This window comes from Aythya fuligula, chromosome 5 (assembly GCF_009819795.1).
Source record: "Aythya fuligula isolate bAytFul2 chromosome 5, bAytFul2.pri, whole genome shotgun sequence".
NCBI lineage: Eukaryota > Metazoa > Chordata > Aves > Anseriformes > Anatidae > Aythya > Aythya fuligula.
Window position 1 is genome coordinate 63,509,662 of NC_045563.1, and position 26,676 is coordinate 63,536,337.

The 26,676-nt window shown below is 40.6% G+C and overlaps 1 protein-coding gene and 1 non-coding gene across 2 annotated transcripts; both read right to left on the minus strand.

The window, feature by feature from the left end:
* Positions 1–9,232: 9,232 nt before the first annotated feature.
* Positions 9,233–20,987, minus strand: EIF4G2 (eukaryotic translation initiation factor 4 gamma 2). The gene is made up of 22 exons (XM_032188570.1): positions 20,867–20,987; positions 18,901–19,012; positions 18,659–18,724; positions 18,074–18,199; positions 17,589–17,691; positions 16,750–16,881; positions 16,590–16,656; positions 16,355–16,506; positions 15,828–15,938; positions 15,580–15,663; positions 15,396–15,494; positions 15,010–15,151; positions 14,753–14,913; positions 14,210–14,323; positions 13,284–13,409; positions 12,917–13,021; positions 12,592–12,807; positions 12,021–12,279; positions 11,628–11,832; positions 10,961–11,172; positions 10,699–10,820; positions 9,233–10,502 (listed from the first exon to the last, which is right to left on the minus strand). Exons 1-22 carry the CDS (start codon positions 20,985–20,987, stop codon positions 10,437–10,439), a joined length of 2,901 nt encoding a protein of 966 aa, XP_032044461.1. The 3' UTR covers positions 9,233–10,436.
* LOC116490419 lies at positions 14,002–14,168 on the minus strand. The gene has a single exon (XR_004253376.1). It is a non-coding gene; the product is annotated as a small nucleolar RNA SNORD97 (small nucleolar RNA).
* Positions 20,988–26,676: the final 5,689 nt, after the last annotated feature.

Below are 26,676 nucleotides of genomic sequence, written 5' to 3' on the forward strand. Positions count from 1 at the left end.
TAACTGGATTTTAGCTTAAATGTATGGCTGTAGGAGTGAGCTCATTTCATGCTCTGTGTTCATTATTGTATTGTATCTGTATTGTAGACTGACGTGAACCTGACTTCTCTTTACAGTTGTCTTTTCCTGAAGTTTTGGAAAGTCCTCTGCACCAGTCTGGGGTGGGTGGGGAATTCTACATTCATTGGTCATCAAGTTAGACATTCACTAAGAAGATCATGTATTGCTATTGTTTTTAAAAGATTGTATAGCCTAAACTATGTTCCTTCTGTTTTGTTTTTTTTTTTTTTTTTTTTTTTTTTTTTTTTTTTTTTTTTTTTTTTTTTTTTTTTTTTTTTTTTTTTTTAGAAAGTCCAGATTGTCACTACTGATATCTAACTTCAAGTACTAACTGAAAGCTAAGTTTCCCATGCTGCTATTTCTGGTTTGCTGTGAGCATTAGCTGTTCTCATTGTGTATGTTTTGTCCTGTGTTTATGGGCTGTTGGTAACCACAGCAGACAAAGTCGAATGTAAAACAGTTGAGACACTTTTACAGGCTCAGTTCAGTATCAAGTTTCTGTACACAGTCTTACGTAAACTTAATTGAGTAGTAACATGCAGAATAGAACAGCTACCTTGTTTGTTAGTTAAGATTCAGTTTTGTTTCTAATCCCAGTGTTATTGTTGACATAGAGTCACTTAGGTAGGTTTGCCACACTTGAAGACTGGAAGTTAGATAGCTTTGAAAGCTCATGCTTGAGGAAAACTTGTGGCCCTTAGAGGAAATGATTCTCCTATCAAGAGAGTCACAACCCTTGTCCTCACTTCTTTCAGAATCAGAAGGAAGCAATGGACAGATGAGGTAGGTAGGTATGATGCCAACTTTTTTTCCTTCTTAAAGTAAAACAGGCAAAAGCAAAAACCTGTTTTTACTTTATGAAGCAAAAAGTGAGAGAGATTAAATGTCACTAAAAGAAGACTAATATATCCAAAGTATAACAAATGGAGAACTGGCAGCAATGCCAAATGTGAGGGTTGCCATCGTTTTAACAATAAGATGGGAAAAAGCATACAGCACTTAACAGGATTTTTGAAACTTGTTGATGCTTCAAATGCATCTCTACTAGTATAGCCTTCACTGTCATGTGATGCTACCTATCAACCCTTGTCACCTGCTTTGAACTGAACAGCAACAGCACAGCTTTTTCTTCCCTTTGATTAAGAGGGTTAATGGGAGCTATAACGTTATATAAAGTCATATCACTGTGACTGGGGGGGGAAGCTGTATTTTCTCTTAATTCATGATATGTAAGTTCTTTACTTCTTAAATAGCAATGGTAGAAAAATGCCTTTGTCATGCTACGGGCAGCATTCCTTGCCTTCTGAAATAGCTGGATGGCTTGCAGCTCTTAAATTCATAATTCATTATAGCATTCCCATTATAATTCATTTATTCCAGAGTAAAATACATGGACTTATAATACTACTTTACTGTAGAAGTTACTTCTACTGCTTCTGTTGTGCTTCCACTAACAATTTGCATGACTGTATCAACAGTTTTCTTTTGAGCTCTGTTGTAGCTTAGGATTTGGTTCTCATTGACTGTGAACGCGGTTTGTTTAGAGTACAGTAGGAGAGGATCAGTGTATATTTTTCTGTTAGCAATTGCTTGATCTTTTTAATAGTCTTTAAAGTTTATCTTGATCCTGAAGTTTAGGGACTTAGGCACTTCACAGAACCAACACCATCTCTTTCAAGCAGAGGTAAGTTGCTAATAAATACCAGTCTTGACTTTCCATGCAGTGGTAAGGGTTTACAACAAAGTTTGAAAACATAGTTACAGAATGCAGAACATCTCTTCCCCTCTCTACGCTTTCAGGACTTACTATTATTCTAGTTCAACTTGCACCAGAGTCTGAACTGCTCTACAGCGGCCATACTGAATCACACAATCACAGAATCATCTAGGTTGGAAGAGACCTCAAGATCATCGAGTCCAACCTCTGACCTAAGACTAACCAGCACTCCACTAAACCATATCCCTAAGCTCTACATCTAAACGTCTTTTAAAGACTTCCAGGGATGGTGACTCCACCACTTCCCTGGGCAGCCTGTTCCAATGCTTAACAACCCTTTCAGTAAAGAAGTTCTTCCTAACATCCAACCTAAAACTCCCCTGGCGCATCTTTAGCCCGTTCCCCCTCGTCCTGTCACCAGGCACATGGGAGAACAGACCAACCCCCACCTCGCTACAGCCTCCCTTGAGGTACCTAAAAAGAGCGATAAGGTCGCCCCTGAGCCTCCTCTTCTCCAGGCTGAACAAGCCCAGCTCCCTCAGCCGCTCCTCGTAGGACTTGTTCTCCAGGCCCCTCACCAGCTTCGTCGCCCTTCTCTGCACCCGCTCAAGCACCTCGATGTCCTTCTTGTAGCGAGGGGCCCAAAACTGAACACAGTACTCGAGGTGCGGCCTCACCAGAGCTGAGTACAGGGGGACGATCACCTCCCTAGCCCTGCTGGTCACACTGTTCCTGATACAAGCCAGGATGCCATTGGCCTTCTTGGCCACCTGAGCACACTGCTGGCTCATATTCAGCCGACTATCCACCATCACTCCCAGGTCCTTCTCTGCCTGGCAGCTCTCCAACCATTCCTCTCCCAGCCTATAGCTCTGCTTGGGGTTATTGCGCCCCAGGTGGAGGACCTGGCACTTGGCCTTGTTGAACTTCATGTTTTTTTATTATGCTAATGCTTTTTAGAGGCTATTGTGCTGTGCCTTCAGTGTCAGAACATGGATGTACCTAATGATGTCAGAGCACCAGGACAGCACACAACTTGTGTACAGTGCAGTTATGTGTTTGCATGGAGTTACAGCAAATTTTATTTCAATGTTACACGGCCAAATGATTGAGATGAATTTCATTTATCTTCAGACATCTGAAAATTAGCAGTCTAGACATCTTGTGCAGTCCGTGGAGAGGGACAGGCATCCCCAGAGGGCAATTTATTCTATCCTAAGGTAATTATCTAAAGTAGATGGAATGAATCACTTTGAGGAACCTGTTTCTCTCTGTTGCCTAAGGAACGTATGGGTGTCTAGGCACTCAACATTTGGATACTTAAATAAGGAATTCCACCCTGCAAAACAGTAGCTCAAGACAGTATCGTTACTTATTTGAATTAGTTTTCAATTTTAGACTTCATTTACCCCTCTGTTCTCCATGAATAGTTCATTAGAATCAAGTAGTTTATGAGTCTTTATCACCCACTCAAGCTTGGAGATTTTCAAGAACAGATTTGCATACAATATTTATCTACTAGTTCCCTTCGTGTTTTGGATTTTATAAGATTTTGTTATGTTCAGAATTTTTTTCCAAATTGATTTTATAATCTGCTATTTCAGCAAACATTAACAGCAAGCTTCATTTTCTGATACTGTAAGCTCAATTTAAGAATCCTTGTGGATCTGTGAAAGTCTTCAGTGAATCAGTGTTCTCAGAAGTCAAGATGGAGCTCTCAGAGGTTTTATGGTAAGTGATTTCTTCACACTACAGTATATAACTTACTCAAAATTATAGTTGCAGTGAGTGGGGGACTCTATCAGTGTAACGATATCACCGATGTCTCAGGCATACCTATATATTCAGCCATTTTGAAATATACTGTTTTATAAAAAAGTCTATGCTTATTCTACTAAGTGTTTTCAGGGTGTAGTGTCCAATTTTTCAGCTGCTGGTTACATATTTTATTGCACAGACGTGTGCAGTGGTAGATGACCAGGATTCCCCTCAACCTTTTTTATTATCTTGACTGTTTTCTACTTAAAGATGAAATTTAAATTTCATTAACTCAGTAACAATGTCTGACAGAATAACATAAACTTTGATATGGTTTATAATAGTGATAGATTTTGTCAGAGAGATTCCAGCGAATGGGCTGCTATGTATCAGTATGGTACTCCTCATTTCAATGAGCTGCCACAGGTTTAATCTCTTGAGGACATGCCAAAACTCAGAAGTAGGGTATTTTGGCTTTTATTGCATTATACCTATCAAAATTGTACTTCTACATCATTGCTTATCTAATTGAATGGATGAATGGCCCTTTATCATACCTAAATACTTCACAGTCTTGAGAATTCTCACCTATGGGAAAGGTGTTAAGAGATCAACTCCAATTAAATGCGTTTTCAAGTATCTGATCATACCACGTACTCCTGAGCTGACTGATGCAGAGGACAGTGCTAGATCAGCCTAACGGTGGAAACAGCAAGACTCAACTACAGTGAACTCTTTAGCGCAATTTACTACTACTGTGAACATTTTATTAAGATTCGTGCAATTACAATTACTTTTCAAGAAAGTCTGGTCCCCTACTGTGCTACATCCTAAACTGATAAATCTTGAAATACATTTATCAAGTCTTAGAGAATATAGTACCATTTCTTAAAAGTTTAAAGAAAATTGTTATAGAAGTGCAAATCTAACCTTCCCTTGTATTTCAGTTTTAACTCGAACGTTCTCAATAACCTGGCCTTCATTTCTTGAGTTTCACTTTGCCCTAAAAGAAATAAATATTTGTAACAGCTGAAATTCTTTAAATTCCTCATCCCCCACATACTTCTATATAAGCAGCTAAAGACCACTTTTTCCTTCACAAGCACAGCTTCTTAAATAACAGAATTCTGATGTTTCGCCCATCAGATATTTTAGGCACATTCACTGTTAAAGGCAAGATTTAAGTCCAAAATATTTAAAGATAAAAATCATTGTCAGATAGTGCTTTCCTCACTTAAACCATGTATTTACACCAAGCAAAACTCTGTTGTCAGGGCTGCTTATACAGCTCGTTAAAAATAACATTTTCATTTGTCTCCAACTACCCGCTCTATGGACCCTTTTAAAGCAAACGTGCGTAGACTTTTTAAAATGAATCCAGCTGAGCCGGTACCTATTTAACAGCTCCACATTAAAAGTCATGATATCTGTCTTATAATTAATCCTTCCAAGTGTACTAGGTCTGGCTGGGATGTTAACTTTCCCTGCAGCAGCCCACACAGTGCTGTGCTCTGCACTTGTAGCTAGAACAGCAGTGGGATCACACCAGTGTTGTGTGTGCTGCTGAGCAGTGCTGGCACAGCATCAGGACTCCCTCCAACCCTCCTAGGGAGTGGGCAACAAAGTGAGAAGACAAACACCACCAGGGTAGCTGACCTAAACCAAAGGCTATTCCATACCACGTGGTGTCACATTCAGCAATAAAAAGTAGAAAAAGGAAGAAGAGGGGAGGGGTGGGCTCTCTGTGAAAAACGTCGGTCCTCCTCCCAAACACTGGCTATGTACATTGGGGCCCTGCTTCAAGGACATGGTCATGGATACCTAAAGATTCCTATTCAGTCTCTGAACTTCAGAAGTAAAGGCATGATTTAATTACAGACTTCCTACTCACTTAGAAGGGAAACTTATTCTATAATACTTGGAGAGTAGTAGATCCAAGAAGATACAGTGACTTTTTTTTGTGTCTTACTAGATAGCAAAGTTCTTCCATGCAGCTGTCTTTGAAGCAGTGGCAAGCTTGCTTGGGTTGTCCTTCCTTGGTTGTACTGTAAACAGATGCAGAACTCTAGAAATCCCAAAGCCATATTAAAATATTCTCCTTTAAATTGTTATTACTAGCTCTATTAAACCCTAGTAACCACAACTGTAGATCTGCCATGCAATTCCTAAGTCTAAGCTGCATCTTGGTATTGCTATTTTGTTTTTGAGGATACAGCATGTATAGATATGCTTACAAGTGGACCTTTCCCCCACTGAACTAAGACTATTCCTACCTGTAGAGGCAAGATGACTTCTGAATACTCTAGTTTTTGACCAATGGCCTTCAAGATAAGCAGCAATAATAAAATTGTAAGATATGGTAATTTGTGTGAAGTGAGGGGAGAAGTAGCTCCACACAAGTGTGTTTAATAGTATTAAGTACTGTACCTCTGAGTGACATCTTAATCTCACACTCTTAATTTCCTTCTTCCATGTTAGTTCAACTTTAACTGTATGAATTCACTGGCTTTAAAATACATTTGCATTCATTGCAACTTAAGCAACCCTTCAAAATTCATGTGTGTGTACTGCACATCCCTCTTCAAACTGTGGGTGATAATGTTCCAAAAATACTTGAGCACAGACCACATTTTAAACAGCATACGCTTATGCCAGTTCCGTGTTATGTCAACATCACCCCACTCCTCTTCCTCTAGAGCACGCCCCCTCCGCTCTCAGAAGGGGGCAATGTATTTCTTACTGCTTTATTTTCTCCTAAATGCACTCACTGTCGCCCTTGTTTCAGGAGGTGTTTTCAGGAGGTGTTCATTAAGGTATTGTGCCCTAACACAGAAGTTGGATAAGTTCGAAGAACAGTCCAACATTCCCTACCCTAAAGGGGATGAGGCGGAAGACAGAGCAGAACACTGAGAACACTCTAACAGCTTGTCTTGCTGTTAACTTTCATGATACTAACCTCCAACTCATCAGTGCTTCACCCAATTTATTCTAGGTTAGGGGAATACCTATGATACTAATGGCACTGCACTTTCCAAACACACACCCACACCACAGAACAAGAACATTCCAACACCTTTGTTTGCCATGGGGAAGGCCATCTGAATAGTATTTGAAATAAAGCAGTGTAGCGAGCAACTGTTAACAAACGTAGGTTTGGCCAGGTACAGGTAAAAGCAGGCTTTCCCTTCAGATGCTATACCAGCTGTGCAGTGACTGATGTGAAAGGCATGAACTAATTTGAACTGGCCATAAACTTAACTTTTATCAGTCACTGCAGCAGCTAGCCTGGCTTATAACATAAGCTGTAATTCATGTTCCAGATGCAACCTTAGACTTTACAGAAACCACTACAACTTTCAGCTCTGAATAGCAGGCAGCTGGAAGCTTCTGTCTGCCAAAAGCTCACGAGTTGACTCACTTTCTCAACCAGAATTTTGTTCTGATCCCAACCTCGTCTCCACAGCACAACGCTGCTGCTTGCAGTTTTCCTCATTAAAAACAAAAACCACCACCAACAAAAAAACTGTGCGAAGTCATAAAGATGTTCTTATGCTTGGAAACTTCTGTTAGAACAGTCTCCTCAGAAATCAAAACAAAAATGATTGCCAGGGTCAGAGCGCAACTTGAAGAGATGGTGTAGTCTTACAGCAGTCCAGCTCTAATACTTGCTACTTCTTAGAAAAGGTGCTCATTTTCACTAGGCAAGCAGTAACTTCTCTTGCACAAATCTTTAAATCTAATACGGATTGATTCATTTAAAGGACTAGGCTTTTCGTGGATTTTGCCAAGAAGTAAACTGTGCAACTGATGTGGAAGAGACGGATCCTGAACCACCTCTTCAACACCCTACTTGAAGATTTCAGAAGGTGAACTTCATGACTGTGTTTATTAGGCATTTTTTCCAATCCATGTAGTGTATTATACCTCATGCTTCACAAAATTCATAGTAATAAAAGCCTTTATTGATTAGTTATACGTTTAATTTGGACCGTGACTTGACTATTTCAAATGGAATATGCATGCAAACTGACTGCACTAGCAGTCAAATAATAAAAACAAGTAGATTAAGAACAAGATGCTCTTTTTCCCAACCTGTAGAAATATTTTGAGTAAGACACTGCAATTTTAAGAGCCTTTTTTATACCAGTTTCAATAAACTATATGCATGCTGTTGTTTCCCACTGGAGTGGTTTCAGAATTAAGGATATTTTGTACTGCAAATAACCCTTTCCACATTTTTCAGAGATGTAATTGGTATGTACTGTTCTTAAGTTTTATTCTTCTCTAGCAGAAATCAGGGCATCCAAACTGATTTTACCTCATCTAATCTGCAACTATTTACAACAACAACAACAAAAAAAGAAGTTTTCATGCAGAGCTATTTAAGAACACAGTAATCAGATTGAAGACTGGGCAAGAATACAAGGCTTATTTATGCTACTCAAATCTACATATGCCAGTTTGACCTTCTCCAGAAAAGTTTGGTGAAAGTTAGTGGCAGGTTCTGATTCCGTTCTACAAGTTTTAACTAAGAATTATTTTACTTGCACCTCCTATAAAGCATCACATTTGTCTCACCTCTACTATACAGTTGTAGTTGGAAATTAGGACTGTGCTTACAGCTCCTGGCTTCAGCTTTGAAGCACTTCGGATTGAGTGCATTGTGCATCCAGTAACCCACACCTAAAACAGAAGGTAGTATTATGGGGCCATGCACCACTTAACTGATCAGCTGAAACAAACAGCTGAACACAAAGGAACAATAATCAGGGCATATTTTCCATGTTTACTCTCCCACAGAAGTTATCAACTTGAACTTTATGATGTAGGACGAACACTTAATGACCATCCCTACCTGAAGAATGACATGAAGCAAGAGTGAGTATTGATGCTCCTATACATGCAGCACTGGTTATATTCCTCTTCAAATAAGAACGGAGATACAGAATAGCCTTCAATTTATGAAGGCTGACATGACTGGGAAGTAGCATGTTCTACTAACTTCAGGAGGCCCAAAGACAGAACTATCACCACTGTTACACAGAAGTCAGTTGTATCAAGAGCAGCCAGCTCCCTTACCTCAAGACGCCTTATTGTACTTCAGACTTTCCTTTTTCTCTTGGTTGAGCTGGAATTGAAGGACAGTCTGCTCTCATTTACTACTAGCTGTGTGCTGCTCTATCAAAATGCAGACAGGAAGTGTTCAAGTGTAGAGGAATTTTTGGTAGCAATTCAAATTAATTTACGGATAGGATCTGGTTTACACCACAGTACCTTAATATACTGGGCTACACACTGTACACATCTCATACCATGTCCTTAGTGAGCTACCACCTGGAAAAAACTTGAAGGAAACTAAGTTGGAATTGTTAAGAGAGGACACAATTTAGCTGCAGGTTAGGAAGCCTGCCTTTCACAGCAAACTGGCAGCAGTAAGAACCACACCCACTCCCCTAGTCGCACCATGCATGGTGCACAACTGCAAACTATTTTTCCCCTCAAAGCAAGATGATTTTAAGATCTGAAGTTGTTTCTCATGTTCCATTTTCATCTTCTGTTATGCAGAAGAGATATGTAGTCCACAGAACTTCCAGCACCGGCAAAAAGAAAGTGTTTTGCCATTACAAACATACCACCTTTTGACAGTTAAATCAAGAGTACCAATGAAGAAAAAAAATTTCACTAGGGACAAAGCTCTAAGAAGTATTTTGAGAGTATTTAATAGATGACACTTCAAGCCTATACAGTAACATTAAACTTTTTTTTTTTCTTTTTTGCCAATTTGATTACTTGAAAAACAGGCAGCTAATCATCAGTGCCCCTTAAAAAAAAACCATGCATGTGACCTCGGAAAGTTTACAGCTTTAGGAAGTTAAAAAAAAAAAAAACTACTCACTGATAAAGAATACATTGGACCACAAGGCAAGCTCATAATATTTTTTCAGCAGAATCTCTTAACTTCCCTCCTGTCAGCAAATCTGCAGTGTCTAATCTTGTCTGTGACTTTTTAAATTTCATTCATACATTAAGACAGATTTATTTTAAGCTGGTCCCAGTCTAGGTCAGCTCCTACTCATCTTTCTTTCAGCAAATAAATTACTTGTCCAAGATTTTCCTACTGGGAGACATTCAGAAACAAGTCAAGTATCACAATGTTTATTGATAGATACAAGTATATAAAATCAGGGCATGAACATGTCTTGATAAATTAAGTAGACTCAATTTCAATACTATAATAGAGGGACCAATTCAAATTTTTCACCATGTCATGTTTCACACCCACAAAAACCTCTTCCAAAGGGCATTAATTCATCTCTCCAGCTGATCAGTTTTTGTGCAAGTAAATTGTTTCTTTTAAAAAGACTTGTGCACTTGCCCAGGCTCAAGGATATTAAAACCTAGCACATAAAGCCCATTACTAGAGGTAGAAATACAGGCAATATACTATTACGGCAACAACCATCGATTACAGTTAAGGATTCTCTGTAACAACCAAATGGATAATCAAATATTGCAACAACTCAAGTATTACACTGAGCAAAGTGCATTTCTACAGTATTCAGTGTTGCTATTCAGTTTTCTAACTTAAAAACAGCCTATGATAACTGGCAGCAAAGAAGACCCTTGCAACAGACTGCTTCTGCTCGAGAACTTATGATGTAATTATTGCATGCTGCTAATACACTGTTATCTAAACATTAAAGATACTCTAAAATATTTTTATTGTAGACTATTAAGACATACTACAAAAACCTTTTGCAGAAGATAATCCTATTGACAAACATCTGCTTTAAATATTGTGAAACATTACAGCGGAATGAATTTTTGCAGTGGTTAGGTCAAATGCAGTTAACATCATAGCAACAGTATGTTTGCACAATTTAAGGCTTTGGCTGGTTCTTTAGTCAGCTTCTTCTTCAGATTCTTCTTCTTCAGCAGTTTCCAGCCAGGTTAGCCACTGGTTCACCTGCAGTTACATAAAATCAGCTGAAGCAACAGAAAATGTTTCCCCTCTATACACTTCTGCAGACTACTCCTCCCCAACCCCCCAACTCATTTTGGAAGTGTTTGAGCTATAATGCTAGTTTATATATATAGTGCTAAGTGAAGAAAAAGGACTTGCCAGCAGATACCACACGGAAGAGAGCTACTATGAAGTTTACCTGGAATAAAGCTTTCCCTTTCCCTGGAAACTCTTGAGTAATATCTTCTTTCCATGCCAAAAAGGCTTCTTCTTCGATGATCTCCATATCATAGAAATGAACAAAGAAGCGCAGTAACATGCCTATGGAAGTATACAAGTTGCATTGTTAGGTTTACAATCTGAACAGCTTACTTGACTGTAAGGAATGTAGAAAAAAAAGCCCAAAAAACATGGAGACAAGCACAGTACTTGTGCTTTGTTTGAGATGATAATGCACATACCTTTTGGAAAGTTACTGTTGTAGCAGTGCACCTGGAGTGCATATAAAGCACTCACTTGCAGATCGACATGGTCATGGAGGAACTTCTGCATTACTGGCTTGAAGGAAAGAAGCAGTTGTTTTTCCTGCTCTAGTTGCTCTTTTGATGGAGCAGATGAAGAATCTGATTCGTCGCTAGGTGGGTTTACTTCACTAGAAATATACTGCAAGAAACTGGACAAAAAACATACTTAAGTTAAAATATGCCAGTTAAATTCTATGCTTTGTAACTATCAAAGGCAAGTACTCATGTTCAATTTGCTATCTATTACTGAAAAGGGTGGAATTGTTTCTGAAGCATTCTGCTTGTTTCAGTAGTTACGTGCATACATAGCACATTTAGCATTATAGTTGACTGCACCACAAGATCCTAGCTACACTTCTGTTAAGGCTCTGAAACATTTTAGAAACTGTCTGTTCTACATTCCTCCTCCCCAAGCAAATCAATTCCCACTGACGCAAACCTGGAGAGACCTACTTCTTTCCCAATTCAACTGGTTTTAAGAGAGGACGTGCAGCTAGTGCAACTGTCATGTCTGTCTCAGTGTATAGCCTTATTCTGTACAGTTAACAGTTTATTGGTAGCTCGACAAAACATGTGCCTGAATTACCTCAGGACACCATCTCACCTGGTCATCAATATATTCACAAATCCTTTATCTACATGAAGTTTGGGTGAAATGTTATCTTTAATCCACTTATAAATGGCTTGAGGGGATGGATCCAATTTTATTTGCTTTAGCAATTCCTTCTCCAGTTTCAGAAGCGGGAATAAGAAGCTAAGTCCCTTCCCTTCCAAGATCTCCAGCATGCGGTCCTTGTTCTGGTCGATTTCTGACAAATAAGAAAGATACACTTAAGTGCTGGTATTCATGAAAACCTGTTAGAAACACCATCCTCATTACGTATTAGCTGACTGCATCAAAATAACTGTACTATTTTACTCTGGTGTAAAACACTTGAAGAAAAGTTCTCTCTCACAGTAATATTAAGTATCATAACAGTTACATGATGACTCTTACCTGGTAACATTTTCTGCATATTCACTTTGCTTTGTTGGAACAATTCTGTTAGCCATTCACGATCTTGTAACTTAGCTAACTGCTGAAGGCAAAGCAGGAAGAGAGGGAAATGGGTGCCACTTTCCAGCGGTTGAGCCAGTTCGGAAATGCTCACTAGTTCTGAAATAATGGCACGGGCTGCAAACTGTGCTAAGTAGGATTTCACCAATGGGATGTCCACCTCCAATTTGGGGCACTGGTCCAATACATTCAGGAACGCCTACAAAACAGTAAAGACAGAAGTTTGAACAGTGAAGCAACTTTGTTCTTGTGCGTATCAGTACTCTCACTACACAGGAGTGTGATTTCTTTCTTCTCTCTCCCATTAAGTCACTTGCTGAGAGGTTCCCTGCTTCCGAAATCCCATACCTGCATTTCTTCTTTCATTGCTTATCATACCTCTCAGAAGGTTATACCCTACTTCAATTGCCTTAAATCAGCAAGACTCAAGATGTGTTAACTGCCTATATCTAAGCTACACATCACAAACAACCAAGTTAACAAGGACTAGGAAGCTATCAGACCACAGTACCTGCATGAAGTTGTCACTCGTGGCAATTCCCTCCTGCTTGAGTAAGCTGATCAAAGTACTTGCTTTCTCTTTGTCTTCATCTGATCTATCTAGGGATTGAATGATCACTTTGCTCAGCATCTCAGGAATGAAGTGTTTTGGAGCTCTCATTTCTCTCACAGTATTGACAGCATCATTAGCATTTCCGTTGTTCAGATACTCGGTCACAACAGCTTCCTACAGAAAAAGTGATAGATAAGTAAACATTTTAAAGTTTTTTGTTGTTGTTGTTTTTGTTTTTTGTTTTTTTTTTAAAAAAAGAAGCTGTGTAATATATTTAACATACAGTTTGTTTAAGTAGCTCTTCCTTAGAAGGTGGTGGTTTCTTGATGGTCTTTGCAGGCTTTTCTTGTATAAGTGGTGGATTTGTTTTAAGACCAAGTTGAGGAGGCTGAAAAGAGATAGTACCAGAAGTTGTTTCTTTGAAGTACAATGTTGTATATACTTCAAAGAAAATGTTATCGAGATTAATATCAAATATGTACCAACAAATGTCAAATTCACGTGTTCAGATGTTCTTTTCCATACATCCTGCTCTGTGTTGTGAAAACCTGCCCCCCTCCCTTTGCATACTAGAAAGTATGCCAAGTTTTACACACATGCAGAAAGTATAATCAAACTCAATTCAGTTAACATACAGTACACATATTTACCTGTCCCAAAGGTGGTGTCTGAGTGCGCGGTGGTTGAGCACTAGGAGGAATCATAGTTATCTGGGGCTGAAGCTTTGGCACTTGGTTTTTATTCATTAGAAAAGACTGAGCAGGTCTCAGGCTAATCTGTGAACAATCAGAAAAACCTCTAACTGTTTCAAGTACTTTCACCAAGAACTACACAGCCATGGACTCACGTCAACTCACCCCACAGAAGCATGAATTTTCATTTACTACAATGTAACATTCAAGTCCAGACTACACCACATATGTACTGAAACACCCCCAAAAGCATGACTCAGTGAATCACAGCTTGCTGCAAGTTACTGGTATTTTTGTTTATGTAAGTCCCATCTGTATTAAGATCTGGAATTGCTCCTTTTAGATGCAGTATGTTAGAGACCCAAGAAGATATTTAGCATGTTCGCTGTCAAGTTTTACAGCTCAGACGAAACTCTGCCAATCACTCAGAAATCAGGATACATGTATTTCTCTTAACACTTACTGGAAATAACAATGCCATTTACTTGGCATTTGACATTTTGCCTACTAGCCAGTTCCTTAAAAAAAGGAATTTAGCCTGGTCCAGCACTTCAAGGCTTCTAAAGTTTAGAATCTTGTAAAATTTTGTTATTGTTATCAATATGATGCATGGGAACTGATGTCAGAGTAGTGTTCTTGGGGAGGTGTGGGGAAAAGGAAAGGATACCCCAAGAAATTGCCCTCATATCTCAGTCTTGCTCATGGGACGCTGGATACCCTAAGGAAAGTGGGGGGTAAGGTGGAAGAGGAAGGGACAAAGTAGGAGGAAGAAGAGGAGAAGTAGAAGAAAGAGTTCCAGCATTAGTCCTCATAATAACGCGTCTTGCTATAATCATTGGGCAATATTTAGAATAGGCTTTAAGTAATGTAGGCATGTTATGTACCTCATCTGCATTAAGCTGTCCTTTCTTAGAAAACCGAGGTGGCATATCCTTCGACTGTCCTTGTTGCTGGGATAAGAGTCCCTGATTCTGGTTATGGTAGAGCTGGCTTTGCCCCTATTTCAGAAAGGGAGATATAGAGAAAGAAGTGCAGATGATGGAGTGGTGTACATCATATGGTAAGTAGTACCAGAGGGACCAGAGGAACAAGATTCTATTTGCCAGGAAGGGAGAAAGAAGGAGCAGGGGTGGTGGGAGAGTAGCATCTATCCCTAAAAACAGGGCTAGTTTTTAAATAAAAAACACACCATTCTGACCCACCAAAGCCACATGCACCTTTTCTTGTAGGAAAAAAAAAAAAAGTGTATTCCCTGCATCTCTTGCACTATTTAAGAAATGGTTTAGAGTTCTTGCATCAGCTGAGCATCAGTTCTTATCAGACTCTAATCTGAGGAAGTCTTTCAACACAAGTATGCTATAATCCATAACATACGCATCTGTAGAAGAGCTGCTAACATGCTCAAGTCACTCGATATTCTTCCTTACCTGACTTTTCAGAAAAGATTTGCCTAGTTCTCCAAACTGGGATTGAGCAGAAGGCATGAGGTGACCCCCATGGCCATTGAAAAGTTGGTTTGAACGATGGCGTCCCATGGTGGGTGAAAATCTATCCTGAATAACCCCTGGACCAGTACCAATTCCGCTACCTATATTATTAGGAGACGAAAAACATTTTTTGTTGTTCTTATTTTCAGTATAGTACAGTTGTGATCACCAATATCAGCCTTGTAGTTTCTGCATACCTGGCATTTGTCCAAACATATCAGCAAGCCCTCCGAGTGGGTCCCTGTCAAGTTTCATCCTGGGTGGCATAAAGGGTCCCTCCAGAAAGAAGTCGCTTCTCATCCCTTGAGACATAGGAGCAGGAATAAAAACTCCCAGATCCTTTAAAACAGGAATTACTGTTTTGGTCAGTTTGGAGTAACAGTCCCTTAGAGAGTTAAAAATTTTTAGATCTAAACTGTAAGTCTTTGTCATTTTAACCCATAAAACCTTACCGTCACATTTCACTAAGAGAACTACTTATATGTGGCAAAAGATGAGTTTTGTGCCATGGACTGAACAGTGTAATGCCTTCCTCTACCATGTAAGCAGAAGCAAAGCACAGAATTTTACACCGAACACTTACTTTTACTGCATCTTGACGGATTTGATTGATAGTCTTTGGTCCATTGTCAAGAAAAGCTTTGCGAGGAACCCAGTTGTGTTCTCTCAACTCCACAGTATCCTTGGAACATAATGGATTATTAGGCAAAGAGTCAAGACAACTTGGTGAGAAAAAAAAGCAGTATGAAGTCATTTTATCACTATACCTGCAGCAGGAAACGAATCCTTGCTGGCAATTCCTTACTTGACATCAAGGAGCGCATACGGGCAAAGTACTGATCCATTAAGGACTGGGGGGGGGAAAAGAAGGGATGTTACAAATGAGGACCAATGTATCTTCAAATAGGAGTTACAAAAATCTTATTCTTCATTTTTATCACCGTGTAATACCCCAACAGCCTCCTGGAAAGACTTTTTAAAACTACTTTGAAGACTGCAGTGGGTATATACATACCTTGGCTTTTGCATGGTCTAATCTAGGTCCTACTGTCCTCATTATCTGACAGAGGCACTCCAAATCCTCCCCCATATCTTTGAGTTGGACTCTCTTCTTCTTTTCCAAAAGCTGAAACATTAAAAGGGAATTAAAACATTTCAGCGTAATAAAATTGACCATTTATAACAAACAACAAATGTGTACAGCAGGACACGCAGAAACACGTTATTCTGAAGACAAATAAACTTCATTAAAAACTGCTAATTGAAGCGCTTATTGCTCATGCAAGTCCACATACTTTGAACTACCTGCAGTACTTCTGTCTAGGCCAGATTAACATATCACTTGGAGACAATTCCCATGGCTTTAAACAAAGCCAGATTTTCTTTTTAATCGGACCAGAAGACTGTTTATTTTCAGTAGTGCTATAATTGACAGTAAACACTGATTTTTATGGTCAAAGATTCCCAAAACAACATAAGTATCTCTATTTTTAATTAGGAATACTGTTTTGCTTTAAGCCCACACCCAACCCAAATACTTACTGTTTTGATGCACTTATGAAGGATAGATTCATGAATAAGATCAAGCTTGCCAAGTTCTCCAATGAATTTGATGTTCCCCAGCATCTTGATCTTGGCAATGGCTCTCTGTTCCTCTTCCTCAGGGAGGAGGGGACCATCATGCTTATCATAGACTAGAAAGCAAAGAATCCTATTTAACACAGCTGTGAAAACAGATGAAAAGTAAATTCCATACTAAGTTGGTTTTAAAGCTTACTATCAACATTTCTGGTTCGGTTTTCAAATTCATCTTGAAGTTTAGATATTAGGAGGCGTCTGAATGTCTACAAAAACAGAACAAAGTAAATAGTTAAGCTCATCTATGCAAGTAAACATGCCAGCTAAGTTTATCATTCCACAGCCAGAGAAATACTCACTGTGCTTTGCTTCTGCCCTGGATGACTCTCTGCGGATGGGCCATCAAAGTTGGGTGCATCTTCTGCCAGTCGCAGACATAGTTGAGCATACAGTGAGCTATACTTGGGCTCTTCAAGGGCTTTGTCTACGATCTAAATCAACATATTCAGAGTAAGGTAACATGTAGCAGGATGCAAGTTTATTAGGAAAATGGGACGCAAGACACTCAAGATACTACCGCTCTACATGATCTAAAACATCTAAATATTCTTTGCTATTCCACTAAATAAAATCCACTATTTCTGTATGCCTAACAAGTGATTCTTAATGCTGAAGCAACATTAAAAAAAAAAAAAAAAAGCTAGTGCATGCTAAAGAGCTTCTGTAATCACTAAGCAACAATGGAACAAGTTTAAATTTGCTCTTCACAACGCTGAGGCCAATTTGATCTTGGATTTCAGAAAACAGTGATGGTTTTAACTTGTGTACAAACATCTAGCTACCTGTGGTAGCTTTCCCAGAACACTAAGGCTTGTTCAACAGTGAGATGGGAAGGGGGAAGGAGGTCAGGTCAGGGAAATGAACCCTGTTAACTAGTGCCTCAAGATTAAAATAAAAAAAAAAAATTCCAGTATCACTTAGTGATTCTCAAGACTTCTGAACAGAATGTTAGAGCATTAACTCTGATTTCCTCACCAGTATATTCCTTTCACACAGGAGGTAACAACATTTCTACATGGTTGGATCATCAAACCTCAGATCAGCTACATTACTTCTGTATCTCATCAATAAAAGCCAACCTCTTTATTCTTAGCAAGCAAGAAAACAGTTGTAAAAAAAACAAAAGCTGCCAGCTTACCAGCAGTATGACCCCTTTTAGGATGAGCTTAGACTCTACACCCACATTGAGGAGCTCAAGGCATAGCTTGTCAAACTTTTCAGGAGTAAGCTTATTTAGTATGCTGAAGAGGAATAAACAGAAACAAAAATCCCTATTACAAATTTTATAACCAGACTACAAGTGATTTTAAACCTAAGTTTACCTTTACTAGTTAGTCTATTAAAAGCAGAAAAGGGAAGTCCAGTATTTCCTTTTTATTTTGTTTATTTATTTATTTAAGAATGAAATGTGACCTCACAAGGATTAATTCTCTCAGATTTGCTTCGTAGGCCAGCAACAGCAAATTCTTGCTGTGTGTGATATCAATTTCTGCTTCATTCCTTCTAAAGAAGTCTCCTCAACCCTTTGCAGAACTCAAGACATGCACTTTTTCCTTTCCTTCACCTTACTGTTAGTATCTTGCTAAACATAATATAAGGAAAAGGATCTTCCACCAAACTTACCCTCTTACTTTCCTGAAGATTGCATCATGTCGTTCTTTGTCGTTTGCGGAGTCGTCATCTCGTCTAGTGCTTCGTGAAGGAATCCATTTCTGAGCGTTTTGCCCTGGGGTTTTCCCCAGGAACTCGCTGTAAAATTAAAAAAAATAGGATTGTATAAGCAGAAGCAATTTCAAGAACAGGCCTTCCAGTGTTGTCTTAAATAGATTATTACTACATATACTTTTACCAAAAGCATGCACCCACCCCATCAACACTGCAGTACGCTGTACAGCAAAGCCTTCTGTCCTGGTTTCAGTTAGAACAGACACGACACCTTCATTCAACAATTAAAAAAACCCCTCAAACCATTCCTCTAAACCTTTGAAGTTAAATGCATGAAATGCTCCATCCGTCTCTCACCACCGTATTATAGTAGGCTTTTTTTTTCTTAAGTGGGTATTGTACCTTGCCACAGACTGAAGGACAGTAACCTAAACAACAGTACTCTTTGCACAAGTCTAAAAATGAACTATTTTCAACTCTTCATTCACCATCATCTATCATCTGCCTTTAGAAGATGACAATTCAAACAACAAGGAAACATACCTGTTGCTGGCAGCCTTGGGATAGTGCTGAGGTGCACCCCTACCACCTCCTCCGCCTGAAGAAGCACTGTTAAAAGACAAATCATGGAGTCTGCGTAAGTTCAAAATATCAACATTTTCCACTGTGTGTCACTACTGGCAATAATTACTGCCAACTCATGAAATCAGATTAAAATCCACTGAAAAGTTTCCACTGCAAATACTTATTTACCAAAAAAAAAAAAAAAAAAAAAGCATTAGTACCTGAAACGAGAAGCACCCCCTTCTGCAATCGCACTCTCCACTTTGGCGGCTTGACAACGAAGAATCTTCAAAAGAATAAAATTAAATTGACGGGGGTGGGGAAAAACAAAACCTAGAAAGACAAATCAAGTATTCACATTATAGTTGTTTTACTAGCAATCGTAGTATCCATCTTATAACAATTCCCACCCACAGGAAAGCCCATTTCATCAGGATACCCATGTTTTCCAAAAGAGGGGGGGGGGGGGGGGGGGGGGGGGGAAGGACCAAAGAGTGAAAGGGATCAGGGATTGAAAGTGCAAATGCCTCAACAAGCTTTTACCCTGTCAACCTCCCAAAAGCAAGGGAATCATTTTCATTTCTCACACAACAGAACTGGAAGAGTTCTTTATCGATACATCTTACAAAATGATTTTAATCATCCCAGGGTCAAGTAGCCACGTTTGAAGGCAAGGACTGGGACAACTCAGAACGCATGGTGAACGTAGCGAAAAAGCTGTATCTTATATCTAAACAGCCAACACCACCACCAAAAGAAAAATAACTGCTCTTCTACACCTCAATTTTTGTCTTGCGAGACAAGCAGGGCAGTATTTCACCGCAGTGCTTACGTAGCAGAAACTTGATCACGCCCGTGAAGCGCGGAAAAGCCACGGGCAGCTCGAGGCCCCATCCCCGGCCGCTGGGCTACGCCGCGGCGGCGCGCAGGGCCGCGGCCAAGGCCGTGAGGAGCGGGCGCCCCGCTCCCAACATGGCCGCCGCGAACAAAAGGGCTGCGGGAGCGCCAGGAACGCCAGGGCGCCCCCCGCAGGCGCTGCCCGGACGCACGGAGCCGCCTCCCCTTCCCCCACCCGCGCCGGGCGCCGCCCGTTTCCCGGCTGAGGCGGCGCCGGAGCCCGGCCGGCTCTTTGTTCTCCGCCAGGGAGCGGAGCGGGCCCCGTGCGCGGCCCGGGCCGCCGGCGGAGGGGGCGAGGAGCCGCCGCCTCCCGCCCGAGAGGGCGAGACGAATGCGCCGCCGGTGGAGCGGCTTCTCCGTGATCCGCTCCCCCGTCCGCGGGGAAAAAAAAAAAAAAAAAAAAAAAAAAAATATACATGTATATTATATGTATATATAGGAAAAACGAAAAAAAAAAGCGCAAGTGGCGGGTAGTTACGTAGCGATGTCCTCCCACCACCGGCCGCAGCACAAACAGCCCCCCCGGCAATGCGGCTCCCGCAGGAGCCCGCAGCCCCCCGGGCACCGCAGTCCCCGCGGCCGTTACCGCCCCGCCCCGCTCCCCCCCGCCGCCGGTACGCGGCTCAGGTCTCCGACGCCGCTGCCCGGCTCCCCCCCGCTGCCCCTTCGCAGCCCGGGCGGCCGCCGGCCCCAGCCGCCATTTTGTGCGGCAGAAGGCGACAAGGCGCCGCCGAGAAAATGGCGGCCGCTCCGGGCCGCCGCCATTTTAAGCAGCAGCCGCAGCGGCCCCGGCTCCCCCCCGCGCCCGAGCCCGAGCCCCTCGGGCCCCACGGCCGAGCTCCTCACCTTCCCTCAGGCCTTGTCAGCTTCCCCGGGTCCCGGCGGCTAGCGAGGGCAGGGGGAAAGGCGAGAGAAGGGGGGGAAGGGGAGGGGAGCCGGGGACCGGGGCCGGGGAGGGGAAGGGGGGAGCGCGCGGGGCAGGGCGAGTCTCCGGTCACCACAGCAGGAGCAGCAACCGCCCGGCGCTTCCCTCCGCAACCTCCATAGAGAGCCGCCTCGCCGCCGCGTCTAGCGCACGCCGAGCCGGCCCCACTAACTTTATTGCCCTTCACGCAACCTACCCCACCTCCCGCCAGCGGCCGCCAATCGCTGCGAAGGGCTCCGCCTGCTCCGCCAATCACGGCGGAGGAAGGGGGAGGCCTCAACATCCAAGTGGGAGGAGGAGGGAGCGAGTTTGGTTGCACCGTGCCGCCGCCGCAGTGCAGCACCCGTATTCGCGAAAGCGTTTACGCCGCATAGGTGGCGGTAGGGCATAAGGGGGAAAGGGAAATTTGCGCAAGTGGCGTACCCGCTTAATGGCGGAAGCTTTGCTGCCTCTCTCCTTGCCCGTGTGTTCCCGTGTTTCACCCATCACCGAACCCCCAGTTCTAGAGGCCTAGAGTGTGAGTTCTGTCACCGTGACAGAAGGGATAGTTTTACACGCGTGTGCATAAGCGTTTGGATTTCCTTCTTCGTTTTTCTTAAGCGTAGGTTTCCCTTCATTCAGAGCACATTTCAGATTTTTGTGGGGCTGTGGTAAAAACAGTACCGACTGCGGCCCGGGGCTTGCAATCAGATCCAAAGGAGAACGCTTGCTATTTGAGCTCCAAAAGCCTGTCTGTACAGATCTAATTTCAGGCTTGCTTTCTGGGTTTGGAAAATGTGTCTGCATGTGCTTTTAGCTGACCTATCCACAACCAGACATCCTGCATGAAAAGGAACCTCTGAACAACAGCCACTCGAACAGGAGAGCCATTTTTACATATTGGCTGTGCTGAGCACACATTTGATGAGGTTTTCTTGCTTTCTATGTTAAACAAAACGAAGGTAGTCAGTCTTTTAGTGGTAGGTGAAAGTTGGAGTCATGGGAAATTTCAAAAGATTTAACAGTTTGAGATTTTAGAGTTTAACAGTCACAGCCAATGTGTCACTGAGGTAAAAGGTAGATGGACGTGCCAAATAATAAAATTTCTTGGTCCTAAATCGTAAATGACAGAAAACAAGAGCTAAGTAGACCATACAATAAATCTCCACAAACACACACGTCTGCTTTTTTCACATATACACCTTCCGCTTTCAGTTGGCATGACTCATAATTCAGATGAGTAGGAGAAAGGCATACATATAATAACTCGTGAACCGCATAGTCGGCAAGTCCAAACAAATGATATTTCAGAACTTCTAGTTTCCCAGAGCCAACCTCATTCCAAGTGCTTTCAACACAATCTGCTTCTATGTCCCAAGAGTTATATAAGGCCTAAAGGGTGCTGTCATGCAGGAGTTCCTAGTTCACGTCTTGTCTAGGATGAATTTTGTGCAAGATCATGAAACCTTTCTCACACTCACAAACTTTAAGAACAGTTTACCCATCTGATTATGTTACGCAAAATCTTCAACGAGCTATCTGAAAGTAAGTTTTCAGTAGATACAAGTAGCAAAAGGGTGAACATGACAGTAGGTGGTATTTCTCATACTAGAGCTTTTATATAATTGCACTTTTCTGTATTTAACACTAGACAGATCACTACAAAAACTTGGACCTTGCATGTGAATTTGCAAAATCAGAACTGTGCAGGACCCTATGGAAATCAATGGAATTCAGTCAGAAACAAGGGGTCAGTGGACACATTTGTAACAACAAGGCCAACAAGATTTAAAGCAGTATCAAAATTAGTTGATGTTATTCAAATAAACATTTCTCAGAATGGAAAGAGTAATAAAAATACTTGTACATCTTAAAAAACAAAGTGAAAGCATTGATTTTGTTTTACATTGGACTACAGAATATTCTTGTGCAGTGTTTGCAACATAAATATTCCAATGCTGCATTAAGGCAGAACCCCACAATTATGCGGAATTTCTCTTGGACCACCCACCCTTTTTTTTTTTTTTTTAATTGAAAGGATAAAAAGCCTGCAAAGATTGGAGCATGGATGGTGCATATTGACAGACTGAACTATTAGTTTTGCGTATTTTAAAGCATACTATAAAATATTAATTACTAAAAACACAGGAAAGAAACAAGTTTACTTGGTAAGAGAATAGTAGCAAAAGATCTTTGTTTTCTTAAAACTGTGATTTTATTTTTTTTTAGGCCTCATTCCTGCATTATATTAAGACTGACAGGTTATATGCTATTTGATTCGTCACACTGGTTTTGGCAGGTGGCAACATAAGTTTCTGTGCTTGGCTGCTTATAGCGTTCCCTCACATCTGCGTGTTAGCCTCATAGACCAGCTGCACTAGCACAATTGAGGAAGACAATGAACTGTAGTAAGGAGGACAAAAGATATTATGAAATCACCTTTATTTTATACATCTCATCTGCTTCTTAAATTCCCTAAACTAATGTGAAAGACATATTATTATTCATGTTTGAGGATGTGACAGTCTAATTGCTCATATGGCAATTCAGTACCAAATTTACCTAAAGATTTTATTTTCCTGTTTGTCCCCTGACTGCACACATACACACAAAAGCTATTGGAATTTTATAGCTGTCAATTTCACCCATCAGTCACATTGTCCATAATTTTTTGTCTATATATTTTCCCCACTTTCTTGCTTTCATTTTTTCCTCTAGCCCTTATCCTGAACACTAGCAATGCTTTCATTCTAAGAAAGTGTTTTGCAGTTTACGTAGTGGTGCTTCTGGATTTATTCCTGCATGTCTGAACTTGCAGAATCTGTGTATAATTTCAACTTGAGTGCACTGCCACTAGTTCCTTGGGGGAGAAAGATGGTCTGCAAAGAAGCGTTGTGAGGAACATAGTACGTTGCAGGCTGTGTGGGACAGAAACAGGAATTGCTGCCACAGAAGCAGCATCTGACTGAGGGGAATGTGCCTTGCTGCACATATGGCTTAGCTCAGAATTTGGAATGCCTGCTCTCATATACCAAAACAACCCCAAAAATGTGGGAAAGGAGCTTTGCAAGACTGGGAGTTTTTCCTTACTCCTGCCAAGCTGGAATCACCATGAGTTAGCCTGTGTAGTAGGTTGCATTGCAGTGATTACAAAGCTGAGCCCTGCTGGGTGGAGATTCCAGCCAGAGTCCTGATGACAGGGTAACTGTAGCAGTGTGGCACTGTACCATCTCCATTAAATACTGCACCTCGTCTCTGTATTCATGCTGCTGTACTGGTTGTGGATCTGGCTAGGTTGGGTTTTATGCAGAATGCACTATTATATAGTACAGACATGCACATAATATTAACCAAAACATCCATAGACAGAATTACTTGAGAGTAATTGAAAATTCACACGCTAATTTAGTTCATGCTAATGTCCCCAACATAATGACCTCCTGCCTTCTTACTTCCTAAACAGCTTTTCTGTCTGTGACCCTCATTTTTCTCCATAGCCTTACATAGTTCTGACACATGACTGAAGTAGTTGGCACCAACATTTAACCAAACAGATTTTCCGATGAAAGAAGTCTGTCTCGAGTGTGGCTGAACCGTAGAAAGGAGGTCTGGGAAAGAAAGAAAAAAGAAAAAAAACACATCTGCATTTTTCCTTTAAACAACTCTTTTTCCCCCTGCTTCTGCTGTAGAGGAACTCTCATAATGGCAAACCATTTATACGGTACAAATGCACTGTTATTAAAACTGTTCACAGTGGTGTTTTGGAAAAATGCACAGATATATTGATTACATGCCTCATTTGTATAATATGGTATGAAAATGTTTCCAAAGGCTTAACATCTTGGAGAAATGACCTTCAGTGTGGCAGGTGTAACAATAATGACTGAGGCACAACATTTCTTACCTTTCTAAAGAGTTACTGACTTCTAACTACCTAGGAGGTCACTTCTCTATTTTTCCCTTCTTTGGAAAATCCTTGGCAGATTTCTTCTGATATATTGGCCCCTGTACCTCAAATCAGCACCTGGGTTTCATGCAACTCAGAAGCAGTCCCTCGTACTTTGTCAAATATATTTGAAAAAATTATCCTAATTCTCTACTTTAGGGCCTGAAGACACACTAGATTGTCAAGTATAATAATTAGTCTGGTAGTTACTGTTTGACAGGACTCTAATGGTACTTATTTGCCAGAAATTTTTAAAGATATTTGGAGTGTGACTTTATAGTTAGCCAGTGAAAACTGCCTAGAATCACACTAAAGTGTCAGAGAGAGAGATATTTCATCAGTGAATGCTTACACAGGCAACTAATGAAACTGAGGCAAAGCCAATAACAATCCAGCTTACTTTGCTTTCACAGTCCTATTTAGAAGAGTGAATATCCTCAGCCAATATTGCCCTAATGCATGATCATCTTAACTTTCAAGGAGGAAGACTGCATATATATTTCCAGTATGGTTTGGGGAAAAAAAAAAAAAAAAAAAACTAACACAATAGTGACCATCTTCTCAGTAAATCATCAATTTCAATGACCCATGTAAACTGGATTTTTTATTTTTTAACATTCTCTAGTCGTTTGAAGTGACAGAATTGTTCCTATTCTTCAGGATCACCTGGCTAAGTGTGCCAGACAACATTGTGCAATGTTCCGTTTCTGACATTGGTGAGCACCAAATTTACAGTAAGGTAAGGGAGGTTTAAAATTTACCATTTTCATTATTTGTGAAGAGCTTTTCTTTCCCCTAACCATTGCCAATTTATGTTTAAATTACCTAAAAGGATATTTGTTATTTGTAAATATTATAGTTATTAGTATTCCAATGTCTAATCAATGTCTAATTGTAATAATGTCTAATTTTGCCATCATCTAGGCACCTCCAATATCATGTCTGTGTGAGTCCTGTGGCTTAACTGTACAGTGTTTGGAAAGTAATAATCCTTGTATCAGTTTGAAAATGTATTGGCTTTATTCCATTGTAATCTTCTTGCTTAAGTGGTTTTGTAGCAGTCTCCCTCTATGTGAAATATATGAAATACTTATCATAATCATAAACACCTAATGGAGCTGAACGCACATTACAGCTGAGTTGGAAAAGCATCAGTGTCCTATAGCTGCATTGCATTACTCTTACCTTTATAGAAACATATTACTGATGAAAACAGAAGCATGGATAGGAAACTACTACTTATTATTAAAATGCTGCACTTGGTATTATCAAAATGATTTAGTATTTCCTTTCTCACTGTAGAAAATGCTATTATCACGGTTTGGGGTGTGCATGTAGGAAACACCTAGCTGTTTGCTTTGCTATTCCACTGGCAGAAACGCAGCATCTTCTTACTGTTTAAAGTAGTATTCACACATAAGGGCAATCATGAAATGTTTGCTGTTAATATAATTTATATTAATGACAAAGGATAGCATTAATACTCTGTGAGGTTTCTGTAAGGGACAGATTTTCTGTTATTTGGGGATCAAAGATCCACAGGAGCTGAAAGACTGAAGAAGAAAAGCTCCTTCACATTTGTACCTTAGTACACTGAAAGCAAATGCAGCTACTCACTGAAATTATTATTTATTTCCTATTTTGGTGAAATAGCTTTTGTTTCTAAAGGAATCACATAACAGAAGCTTTTTCCCATTCCTGTCCAAGTTGTTACTTATACCTAGATTGGGAAGAGAGAAGGAAGAAGAGAACCAAAAACATCAGAGCTTTTCCTGAATCAGGCCAAAAATCTGAGGATGCTTAGACTTTAGGAAGGAGCTAGAAAGTACTCTAAAGCCAGCTTTTACTAACCTGTACGTATTTCTGTCCTCATGCTGCATGGTTTTATGCCATACAGCAATACCTCAGGAAGAAAATGTCAGATGTGTTCTGTGGATTTAAAGTACTTTCTTCCCTGGGGCAATCCCAGTTATTTCAGCAATAGAGAATAATTTCAAGTTAGCCAGCTTCAAAAATATGCTGAATTTAGGAAACAAATAATAACTAACAAAAGGTAAAAATACTTCAGAGATGTATTTAAATAGTATGATCCCATTTGTTCAGATTCTTTAGTTCAATTTTGAATTAAATTGGAAGGTCTGAAAACAGATGATAAAAGCTTGGTTCTTGAGCTAGTTCTGAGTCAGTATGGCCCTGCCACCTGGCAACAGTCTCACATTTATCTGTGGGAATAGCAGGAATTGCTGTCTT